The following is a 12,110-nucleotide window of genomic DNA, read 5'->3' on the forward strand; positions in this document are numbered from 1 at the left end:
AGGCTGCTGATCCTAGTAATATGTGTCTTCCTAGAGAAGCGATGAATGGAAGCGAGGCTATCTTAAAAAGATACTGAAGAAAAAGGAAGCTCATTAGCCTGGTCAAGTTGAAAAGCCTTCTAAAAAGGCCAACTAAAATAAAAGCAAAATACACTTCTTTTTCTCCTTTATTAGAGAAAAGGATAAAATTTAAGTCATTTTAAACAAAGTCAGAATAGGGTGGTAAAAGGAAAAAGCCATCTTGTTATCAAGGAAGACTCTATGCTTTATCGACTGCATGGATCTAGCACACATATTTACATAAAAGTTTAAGTTTTGGTTAAACCTATCAGCCGTAATACACCCACAGCGGGTATCCCCACAGGAAGGAGCAGGGAGCTGGCAAAACGGGTTGCCCAGATTCTACCACTGCAAGCTCATGGAGTTTAACCACTCACTCACCTTAAAATGAATCTGCAACCAAGAAAGTAAAAAAAGCTTTAATAAATCTTTAGGAAAAAATGTTCACATACAAGACACTTGTCAGGCAAGAAGGTTTCCATAAAATTAAGGATTTCTCTCCTGAAGTAGTTTACTTTCAGAAACATTCTCCTCTAGAATCACTCAATATGTCTAGTTCATTGGGAATGTTCCAAATACAAAGCAAGAAAGGGAGTCCTTGCAAGATGTGTCAAGTTTGGTTAGTATTAAATAAACACAAACTATGGTTAACTGTTAAGATTTTCCACCACCAGTTTATGAAAGTCAGTACACGGCAATGAGAATAAAGCACTTATTTTCAATTCACTCTCTGAGATAAGGAGTGAATAGTATTACTGGCTTATTTGTCTTAACTTTAGTAAGAAGAGAAGTGAGAGTCTCATTTTCCTTATACGTGCGCTCTGTCTGACTGGGGAGCGGGCCATGTGGGAACTGAGTCGGAGCTTGCCGAGGGTTGGGTTGTATATGTACATGAAGAAATCCAAAATATTACCCAACTAGTGTAAAGTTCCCTCGATAGTTAGTATTAAAGTAGTTCCATGGTCTCAAAGATTCGGATCCCCTTGCGAAGGGCCTAACCTGTTACCCAAACATAAAAAGTTCTTAAAATATTTTAAATGGAATGACACAGCTCCACTCTAATGTAGTTCTGTGATTTCTGGTAACTACTTTAAAAAGAGGAGCAATATCTACTACCTACCTTAGAGGCAGCTTTGAAGCTAGATAACAGCCTTAAAATAGATTTGAATTTGTCAGGAAAAAAGCAAGATAAAAATACAAAGCAGGATGACTGATACCTATTCGCTATTAGAATCTCTTAATGACCAGAAAAAAGAAAATAATTTAAAGCTCCCCCCTCAATAATTTACCTTTTAAAGAGGGTATAGTTTGAGGAAGGAAAAATGTTTAAATTTTCTTTTCTTTCTTTCTTTTTTTTTTTTTTTAAAGATTTTATTTATTTATTCATGAGAGACAGAGAGAAAGAGAGAGGCAGAGGCAGAGGGAGAAGCAGGGTCCCTGCGGAGCAGGGAGCCCGATGCGGGACTCCATCCCAGGACCCTGGGACCATGACCTGAGCAGAAGGCAGATGCTTAACCGACTGAGCCACCCAGGCGCCCCTAAATTTTATTTTCAAGAGCAGTGTATGCATAAGCAATCTTCTGAGTAGGGTAAGCCGTTCTGGCATAAAACAATTATAAAGGCTTAAAAAGTCTCTGTACACCATTATATTTTGATGAACCTATTATCTTTGCATTCAAATGTAAAATATGCTGCACTATTAACCAGTGATTCTATGAATGACACCTAAGACTTTTCTGTTTTGTTGACCTGTCAACAAAGCACCTCTTCAAAGGAATCTGTAATTTAAGTGAACAACAACAGACCCTAACTGTAATTTGACACAACCAGGCAAATGGGGGCCACATACAACACTTTCAACTGTGGACAGAATCAAACAACCATACAGCAACTTTATTGTGTTTAGCTCTGAACAACAGAACGCACTCTCATTTTTATTATAGAACTACCGTTACAGCGTCATAGAGCCATTTAAGAGGAATTTCTAGTAACTGATTTTCCAACAGCAGGAAAGCTGCTGCGTATTATTTTGCTCTGTACAAACCAAAACTTTCTCCAACTTTTAAAACTTGGTAACTTCTAATGATAGTAATCTCTTAAATCGGATAAGTAACGTGCCACTCCTTTATTCTAAATTTAAAGACCAGGTAACTTCAAAGTTTTTTGTTTTTTTTTTTTCCTGAAAAGAAAGACTAAAATAAATGTCTGAAAGAATAACATTGCTAGATATTAGAAACGTGCAGGTTGACTCAAGTTCGGCTCTAGCACACTGATGTTAGAATGCCAAATATCTCGCTCAGGAATTAAAAATACTTGAATAGAGTTTATTCCTTTCGTACTCTTCTCTTGCGTACGGACTTCACTGGCCCATCTCCAGATCCCGTGCTCTCATCCGCTTCTTTCATCTAGAACAAAGAATGATGCAGACGGTTGTTTTCATACAATGGGTAAATACTAAATTTCTTATTCTCAAAAATACATGTTCTAACAAATGCTACCTTATATGTGTTCTTTAATTCATGAAGCTGATCAAAAATGTGTACTTAAGTTAACATGTTTTAATTTGTTCACCCTTTGGCATGATTACATTTTTGGAATAACTCTGCTTATCAAAGTCCTCTGACAAGGAATACTGCTAACAACTCAATTCATGATTTTATCATTTGGAATTTAATCTCAATGTCATAGCTAATTAAAGGCTACATGATCTTTTCATTGTGGGATATTAAGCACTAACTTCATCACAATAGTTCTAAAAGTAATGGACTGCTGAGTTGGATTCGCAGAAACTTTTTCAGAACTTATGACACACAGTACTTTGAGAAAATTAGGAGAGAGGGAAGGGAAACATCAAATTTATAGTCTGGGTTTTTTCTTTCCTTATCCCATAAGCACTCACATGTAAATTAAACTTGTGTAACAAAATAAAATAATGAAGGTATTATATGGTATTATACAAAATAGTTATAATTATTTTTCAAGGTCATACTATATAAAAATTGGCTTATTTTAGCCCGCTGACATATAAGAAGACTAAAAGACAAAGACAGAATTAAAATATTTTTAAAGGTACATAAAATGTTTTGTAAAGCAAAATATAACCAGACACATATTCAACTGAATGACTGTAAGTATTGTTATTCAGAGTGACAGGTGAGACAATGACTGTTTAAAACTCTGTCCTGGAAGAAATTATCTTCACCCAGCTTCCTCTAATGTGGATATTCATACTAATGTTCCCCCAAAGTCCCTTTAAGAACTCACAAGGCATTAAGACCAGTACCTAAGTATAGGTACTGAATAGGCTTTAGAAAACAAACAATAACAATAAAACAAATTTATGTGAGAGATTTCTTCAGAGAGACAAAACAGCAAGGTTACATCATCATATGCAAGAGGCCAGGTGAAACTGTGATTTTCCCCTGCCTAGCACTGCCTAGAGGGTGCTGAGTAGGGTGACTGGGGTAAGGTCACATAGCTCCTAAGGCTAGCAGATAAAACATGCTGGGTAAAAAGAGAAAGCTCTGGTTCTGAATCATATCCTGGATGGCATCTGGTTCCAGAATAACAGACTAAAAAGAGGCACTGTAGAAAGTTCTGTTATATATCAGGATGCAGAAAGGGGTAGACATATCAAGTTAATGGGAAAACTAGTTTATTAAAGATTTCAGGAAAAAACACCCTATCAGGCAGATACTACTCAACTACCCAATGAATGAAATATTACAAAATATGACAATAAATTATTCAGACCATGGGAATGTTTTTATAATGGGTATAAAGAACACTGTCTTGTAATAAACAGAATTACCTTTTAAATATTCAAATGGTCTATTTATAATAATTTTCAACAGACTAACAAAGTCATAATTTTTTACAGATGCAACTCTATTTTGCAAAACCCAGGCTACTTTATACTGTTTCTCATCAGGCATTAAGATGATATAAATTATAGTATTTTCTTACCTTCTTTATGGATACATTTTAAAAACAATATGGAGACTCTTATGAAAGCTTGGAGAAATATGGCCAATTTTTGTACAGTAGGACCTTGAAAAAATTCTCTATAAACCAGACTGCTTTGTTAAAATAATTTTTATGGATAACAATCGTACATAAAATCTAGTTTATTTTCTGTTAAAGAGTTGCTTACCTCATCCTCTGATCCAGACTTATTTGATTTATTACCCTCTTCTTGTCCTTCTATAATTTCAATTTCTTTTTCACTCTTTTCCTCAGGTTCACCTTCCTCTTCTAGAATACAGATTTTTATTACAGGCAAAGACCTGAATTAGAATTTTGCTACTGAGAAGTATTAAATACAACAAGGGGATTTATTTAAATTCCAATATTTAAAAGCAATTTCTATCATGAGAAATTTCTAAAAAATTAATTGCAAATATTATTTTACAACATTTTATACATAAATCATCATATTTGAGGGAAGAGAGGTTTAAGAAATTCTTAAGCATTCAGTCTACATGTAATGAAAAGCAAATATATATGTGTTATGCGTATACATATGGACACATACATATGTAAATATACATCTGTGTGTATTTTTTTGAGAGTATAATTTTTAAGTCAACTGTTTCATCAATTATTAAGTTAAAAACAGTGCTCAAGACATAATTTAAGTTGTAAGGGGCTCAGTCTGGAGCCTGACTTGAGACACCTGGCAAATATTGACAGTTTATTAATACCTAGATGAGTGTAAGCAAGTCTCAATGGAGACCCACTAAAAAGCCTCAGTTCTTCAGTTCGAACATGTTGATGAGTTTAGTATAGGGTGGGAAGGGGACATATGACGCAGCAGTCCTTTCGGGCCATTAAATTATTCTTTCAATATGATAAACTATCTGATGAACAACAGCCTTTTACTAAAAGACTGGGTGCGAATTTTAAACCTATTCCTCTCCTATAGAGGCTGTGCTGTCTGGCCTCCCATCTCATCTACATTCTTGTGGACAAGAAAAGCCCCTGCAAACAGCTACGACACATGGAGTTCACACCTGCTCTTAAACCTCTCTCTTCCTAGAAAACAAGAACTGTAAGCAGGACGACCGCTCAGGGTACAGCATCCAGGCAGGGGCCATTACTCCCCTCTGCCACGGTCATGGACTCATGGGGATTCAGATGGTAGATATTTGACAATAATCAAGTGCAACAGCTAGTGTTTACCAGATCATGTGCTCTTTTTAGGAGCTTTGCCCAGGGTCCCCACTGTAACTCACTATCACTATCCTACCTTTGGCTGGCTACCTACCTACCTGTCATTATCTTACCTTTTTCAGGAGTTTCAAGAGTTTCACCATCACTTTGCTTCTTTTCTTCTTCCAAATCTACTGGTTTCTCCAGGGCAGCTTTCTTTTCCTTCACTTCTTGCTCTAGTGCTCCCTTTGTTTGTGGTTTACATATGTCAGTTTTTTTATACTCTGAATCTTCATATTTTTTCTGTGGTAGTTTAACATAAGCTATTTTTAGTAAAAGCAAAGCTCTATTTTTTAAGTTTTGGGTTTTTTTTTTTTTTTGCAATAACTGATATCAAACACAGTGAATCAGCAATAAAAACTTATAGGAAATTTAGCTTATGGCTTTTAAGAAGCACTTGCTCAGACCTATCCACAGAGACCTGGCAGGCCAGAAAAGACTGACATGACATATTCAGGGTGCTAAATGAGAAAAATATGCACCTAAGAATACTTTAAACAGCAAGGATGTCTTTCAAAATAGGAGGAGAGATAAGTTTCCAGGACAAACAGAAAGTAAAAGAATTTGTGATCACCAAACCAGCCCTACAAGAAATACTGAAAGGGGTCCTCTAAGCAAAGAGAGAGCCTAAAAGCAACACAGACCAGAAAGGAACACAGACAATATACAGTAACAGTCACCTTACAGGCAATACAATGGCACTAAATTCATATCTTTCAATAGTTACCCTGAATGTAAATGGGCTAAATACCCCAATCAAAAGACACAGGGTATCAGACTGGATTAAAAAACAAGACCCAACAATATGCTGTCTGCAAGAGACTCATTTTAGACGCAAAGACACCTCCAGATTGAAAGTGAGGGGGTGGAAAATCAATTTTCATGCTAATGGACATCAAAAGAAAGCTGGGGTGGCAATCCTTATAACAGACAAATTAGATTTTATTTTTTTTAAGATTTTATTTATTTATTTGACAGAGAGAGAACCCAAGCAGGGGAAGCGGCAGAGGGAGAGGGAGAAGCAGACTCCCTGTTGAGCAGGGAGCCTGACATGGGGCTCAATCCCAGGACCCTGGGATCACAACCTGAGCTGAAGGCAAACACTTAACCGACTGAGCCACCCAGGCACCCCGACAAATTAGATTTGAAACCGAAGACTGTAATAAGAGATGAGGAAGGACACTATATCATAATTAAAGGGTCTATCCAACAAGAAGATCTAACAATTGTAAATACTTATGCCCCTAACATGGGGGGCAGCCAATTATGTAAGCCAATTAATAACAAAATCAAAGAAACACATCGATAATAATCCAATAATAGTAGGGGACTTAAACATCCCACTCACTGCAGTGGACAGATCATCTAAGCAGAAAATCAACAAGGAAACAAGGACTTTTAATGACACACTGGACCAGATGGACTTCACAGATATATTCAGAGCATTCCACCCTAAAGCAATAGAGTACACATTCGTCTTGATTGCACATGGAACATTCTCCAAAATAGATCACATGCTGGGTCACAAATCAGGTCTCAACCATTACCAAAAGATTGAGATTATTCCCTGCATATTATCAGACCACAATGCTTTGAAACTGGAACTCAATCACAAGAGGAAATTTGGAAAGAACTCAAATACCTGGAGACTAAAGAGCATCCTACTAAAGAATGAATGGGCCAACCATGAAATTAAAGAAGGATTTTAAAAAATTCATGGAAACAGGGGCACCTGGGTGGCTCAGTCATTAAGCGTCTGCTTTCGGCTCAGGTCATGATCCCAGAGTCCTGGGATTGAGCCTCACATCGGGTTCCCTGCTCGGCGGGAAGCCTGCTTCTCCCTCTCCCACTCCCCCTGCTTGTGTTCCTTCTCTTGCTGTATCTCTCTGTCAAATAAATAAATAAAATCTTTAAAAAAAAATTCATGGAAACAAATGAAAATGAAAACACAAATGTTCAAAACCTTCAGAATGCAGCAAAGGTGGTCCTAAGAGGGAAGTATATAGCACTACAAGCCTTTCTCAAGAAACAAGAAAGGTCTCAAATACACAACCTTACCTTATACCTAAAGGAGCTGGAGAAAGAACAGCAAATAAAGCATAAACCCAGGAGAAGAAGAGCATTAATAAAGATTAGAGAAGAAATCAATGGAATAGAAACAAAAAGAATAGTAGAACAGATCAACGAAACTAGGAGCTGGTTCTTTGAAAGAATTACTAAGATTGGGCACCTGGGTGGCTCAGTCAGTTAAGTGTCTGCCTTCGGCTGAGGTCATAATCCCAGGGTCCTGGGATCAAGCCGGGCGTTGAGCTCCCTGCTCAGTGGGGAGTCTGCTTCTCCCTCTCCCCCTCCACCCCACTCATGCTCTCTCTCTTGCTCACTCTCTCTGTCTCAAATAAATAAAATAAAATAAATTAAATTAAATTTTAAAAATTAAACAAAAGATTGATAAACCCCTGGCCAAACTTATCAAAAAGAAAAGAGAAAGGACCCAAATAAATAAAATCATGAATGAAAGAGGAGAGATCACAAACAACACCAAAGAAATACAAACAATTATAAGAACATATTAGGAGTAAATATATGCCAACAAATTAAGCAATCTGGAAGAAATCGGATGCATTCCTAGAGATGTGTAAACTACCAAAACAGAAACAGGAAGAAATAGAAAACCTGAACAGACCCATAACCAGCAAGAAAATTGAAGCAGTAATCAAAAATCTCCGAACAAACAAAAGTCCAGGGCCAGAAGTCTTCCCAGGAGAATTCTACCAAACATTTAAGGAATTAATACCTATTCTTCTGAAGCTGTTTCAAAAAAATAAAAATGGAAGGAAAACTTCCAAACTCTTTCTCTGAGGCCAGCGTTACTTTGATCCCAAAACCAGACAAAGACCCCACCAAAAAGTAGAGTTACAGACCAATATCCCTGATGAACAAGGATGCAAAAATTCTCACTAAAATACTAGCCAATAGGATCAAACAGTACATTAAAAGGATTATTCACCATGACCAAGTGGGATTTATTCCTGGGCTGCAAGGCTGGTTCAACATCCACAAATCAATCAATGTGATACAATACATTAACAAAAGAAAGACCAAGAATCATATGATCCTCTCAATAGATGCAGAAAAAGCTTTTGACAAAGTACAGCATCATTTCTTGATTAAAACTCTTTACAGTGTAGGGATAGAGGGAACATAGCTCAATATCATAAAAGCCATATATGAAAAGCCCACAGCAAGTTTCATTCTCAATGGGGAAAAACTGAGAGCCTTTCCCCTAAGGTCAGGAACATGGAATGGATGTCCACTATCACCACTGCTATTCAATATAGTACTAGAAATCCTAGCCTCAGCAATCGAAAAACAAAAAGAAATAAAAGGCATCTGAATTGGCAAAGAAGTCGAACTCTCACTCTTCACAGATGACATGATACTCTATGTGGAAAACCCAGAAGACTCCACCCCGAAATTGCTAGAACTCATATAGGAATTCAGCAAAGTGGCAGGATATAAAATCACTGCACAGAAATCAGCTACATTTCTTTTTTTTTTTTCTTGAAGATTTTATTTATTTGACAGAGAGAGACACAGCGAGAGAGGGAACACAAGCAGGGGGAGTGGGAGAGGGAGAAGCAGGCTTCCCACCGAGCAGGGAGCCCGATGCGGGGCTCGATCCCAGAACCCTGGGATCATGACCTGAGCCAAAGGCAGACGCTTAACAACTGAGCCACCCAGGCACCCCCAGTTACATTTCTATACACTAACAATGAGACAGAAGAAAGAGAAATTAAGGAGTCGATCCCATTTACAATTGCACCCAAAACCATAAGATACCTAGGAATAAAGCTAACCAAAGACACAACGGATCTGTACTCAGAAAACTAGAGACCACGCATGAAAGAAACTGAGGAAGACACAAAGAAATGCGGAAACATTCCATGCTCATGGATTGGAAGAACAAATATTGTTAAAATGTCTATGCTACCTAGAGCAATCTATACATTCAATGCAATCCCAATCAAAATACCATCAACTTTTTTCACACAGCTGGGACAAATAATCCTAAAATTTGTATGGAATCAGAAAAGACCCCGAGGGTGCCTGGGTGGCTCAGTTGGTTAAGCGACTGCCTTCGGCTCAGGTCATGATCCTGGAGTCCCGGGATCGAGTCCCGCATCGGGCTCCCTGCTCGACAGGGAGTCTGCTTCTTCCTCTGACCCTCCCCCCCTCATGTGCTCTCTCTCATTCTCTCTCTCTCAAATAAATAAATAAAATCTTTAAAAAATAAAAAAAAAAAAAAAAAAAAAGAAAAGACCCCGAATAGCCAAAAGATTGTTGAAAAAGAAAACCAAAGCAGGTGGCATCACAATTCCGGCCTTCAAGCCCTATTACAAAGCTGTAATCATCAAGACAGAATGGTACTGGCACAAAAACAGACACATAAATCAATGGAACAGAACAGAGAACCCGGAAATGGACCCTCAACTCTATGGTCAACTCATCTTCGACAAAGCAGGAGAGAATATCCAATGGGAAAAAAGACAGTCTCTTCGGGCGCCTGAGTGGCTCAGTCGTTAAGCATCTGCCTTTGGCTCAGGTCATGATCCCAGGGTCCTGGGATTGATCCCCACATCAGGCTCCCTGCCCAGCGGGAAGCCTGCTTCTCCCTCTTCCACTCCCCCTGCTTGTGTTCCCTCTCTCACTGTGTCTCTCTCTGTCAAATAAATAAAATCTTTAAAAAAAAAAAATCTCTTCAACAAATGGTGTTGGGAAAATTGCAGAAGAATGAAACTGGACCATTTCCTTACACCATACACAAAAATAGACTCAAAATGGATGAAAGACCTAAATGTGAGATAGGAATCCATCAAAATCCTAGAGGAGAACACAGACAGCAACCTGTGTGACCTTGGCCGCAGCAACTTCTTGCTAGACATGTCCCCAAAGGCAAGGGAAGCAAGGACAAAAATGAACTATTGGGACTTCATCAAGATAAAAAGCTTTTGCACAGCAAAATAAACAGTCGACAAAACCAAAAGACAACCAACAGAATGGGAGAAGATATTTGCAAATGACATATCAGATAAAGGGCTAGTATCCAAAATCTATAAAGAACTTGTCAAACTCAACACCCAAAGAACAAATCATCCAATCAAGAAATGGGCAAAAGGCATGAGCAGACATTTCTCCAAAGAAGACATCCCAATGGCCAACAGACACATGAAAAAATGTTCAACATTACTCGGCATCTGGAAAATACAAATCCCAAAACCACAATGAGATACTATGTCACACCAGTCAGAACGGCTAAAATTAACAAGTCAGGAAATAATAGATGTTGGCAAGGATGCAGAGAAAGGGGAACCATCCTACACTGTGGGTGGGAACACATGCTGGTGCAGCCACTTGCCACTGGAAAACAGTATGGAGATTCCTCAAAAAGTTGAAAATAGAGCTACCCTATGACCCAGCAATTGCACTGGCTATTTACCCCAAAGATACAAATGTAGTGATCTGAAGGGGCACCTGCACCCCAATGTTTATAGCAGCAATGTCCACAACAGCAAAACTATGGAAAGAGCCCAGATGTCCATCGACAAGTAAATGGATAAAGAAGATATATATACACACACACACACAATGGAATACTACTCAGCCATCAAAAAATGAAATCTGGCCATTTGCAATGACATGGATTTTACTAGAGGGTATTATGCTAAGCGAAATAAGTCAATCAGAGAAAGACAATTATCATATGATCTTACTGATATGTGGAATTGAAGAAACAATGCAGAGGATCATAGAGGAAGAGAAGAAAAAATAAAACAAGATGAAATCAGAGAGGGAGACAAACCATAAGAGACTCTTAATCATAGGAAACTAACTAAGGGTTGCTGGAGGGGTAGGGGGTAGAGGGATGGGTTTACTGGCTGATGGACATGAAGGAGGTCACATGATGTAATGAGCACTGGGAATTATATACGACAGATGAGTCACTAACCTCTACCTCTGAAACTAATATATATTATATATTAACGGAATTTAAATTAAAAAAAAAAAAGAATCACTTGCTCAATAGAACTCCTAAACACTAACAGACTTATTTTAAGTTGAAGGAAATTCAATTTCTTTACCTTGAATTTTCTTGGCCAACAAAATGAAGCAATTAATGCTATTGGAAGCCCTGCAGTCACAAGATAAATGAGCCAAAGCCATGGGCGCTCTTCAGCAGCTACCACTAACTGTTTAAATATACCAGGCTATAGAAGAATAAGCATAAAAATGAAATTCAGATTTTATAAACATTTTTTAGGAAATACCACCTACAAAAAAACAGCTTATTTTAGATAAGTGTTTTATATTAAGGAGTGATGAACTTGTAGGCTAAAAATATTTTATTTTCCCATCTTATCCACTGTAGAGTTTAAACTCTATTAGCATGTATCATTGTTTGAGACTTTGTAGTAGAAGATATGTTACTACATAGGTAGAAATCACTAACCTATCACCAAGAATTATGACAATTTTATTTTTTTGGTAAGGTTAAGGATAGAACTACTCTTTATGGATGTATTATCTTCTTCATTTAGAAGTATAAATGCTCGATAACTCATTTTGGTTCTGTATTTTAAAGAACCTGGGAACTACTGTGTTTTCTTTTTTTTATTAACAAATTTCACACACAACCTGTGTGAGGAAACAGCTTCTCTCATTAAAATGAAATCTAAAATCATTAAATGTCTAAATTTAAAAAGTTTCAAAATGAAAACCCCTTTACCTAATCTTTTGATAGTTTTTGCTAATGTCCAAAGAAACCAAATGTAAGGTATTTT

At 37.5% G+C, this 12,110-nt stretch overlaps 1 protein-coding gene across 2 annotated transcripts in view; it reads right to left on the reverse strand.

The window, feature by feature from the left end:
* Window positions 1-1,914: 1,914 nt before the first annotated feature.
* The window catches only part of CLGN (calmegin), a 59,086-nt gene continuing 48,890 nt past the window's right edge, over window positions 1,915-12,110 (reverse strand). For both annotated transcript variants that reach the window (XM_045880410.3, XM_045880409.3), the window contains exons 12-15: window positions 11,412-11,537; window positions 5,346-5,514; window positions 4,214-4,314; window positions 1,915-2,465 (exon numbers count right to left, since the gene is read on the reverse strand). In XM_045880410.3, the coding sequence (XP_045736366.1) occupies window positions 2,385-2,465; window positions 4,214-4,314; window positions 5,346-5,514; window positions 11,412-11,537 (477 nt within the window). In that variant the 3' untranslated portion in view covers window positions 1,915-2,384. The remainder of the gene's footprint in view (window positions 2,466-4,213; window positions 4,315-5,345; window positions 5,515-11,411; window positions 11,538-12,110) is intronic.

This window comes from Mirounga angustirostris, unplaced genomic scaffold (assembly GCF_029215605.1).
Source record: "Mirounga angustirostris isolate CCGP_5_RB_7025 unplaced genomic scaffold, mMirAng1.0.hap1 SCAF_2, whole genome shotgun sequence".
Classification (NCBI taxonomy): Eukaryota; Metazoa; Chordata; class Mammalia; order Carnivora; family Phocidae; genus Mirounga; species Mirounga angustirostris.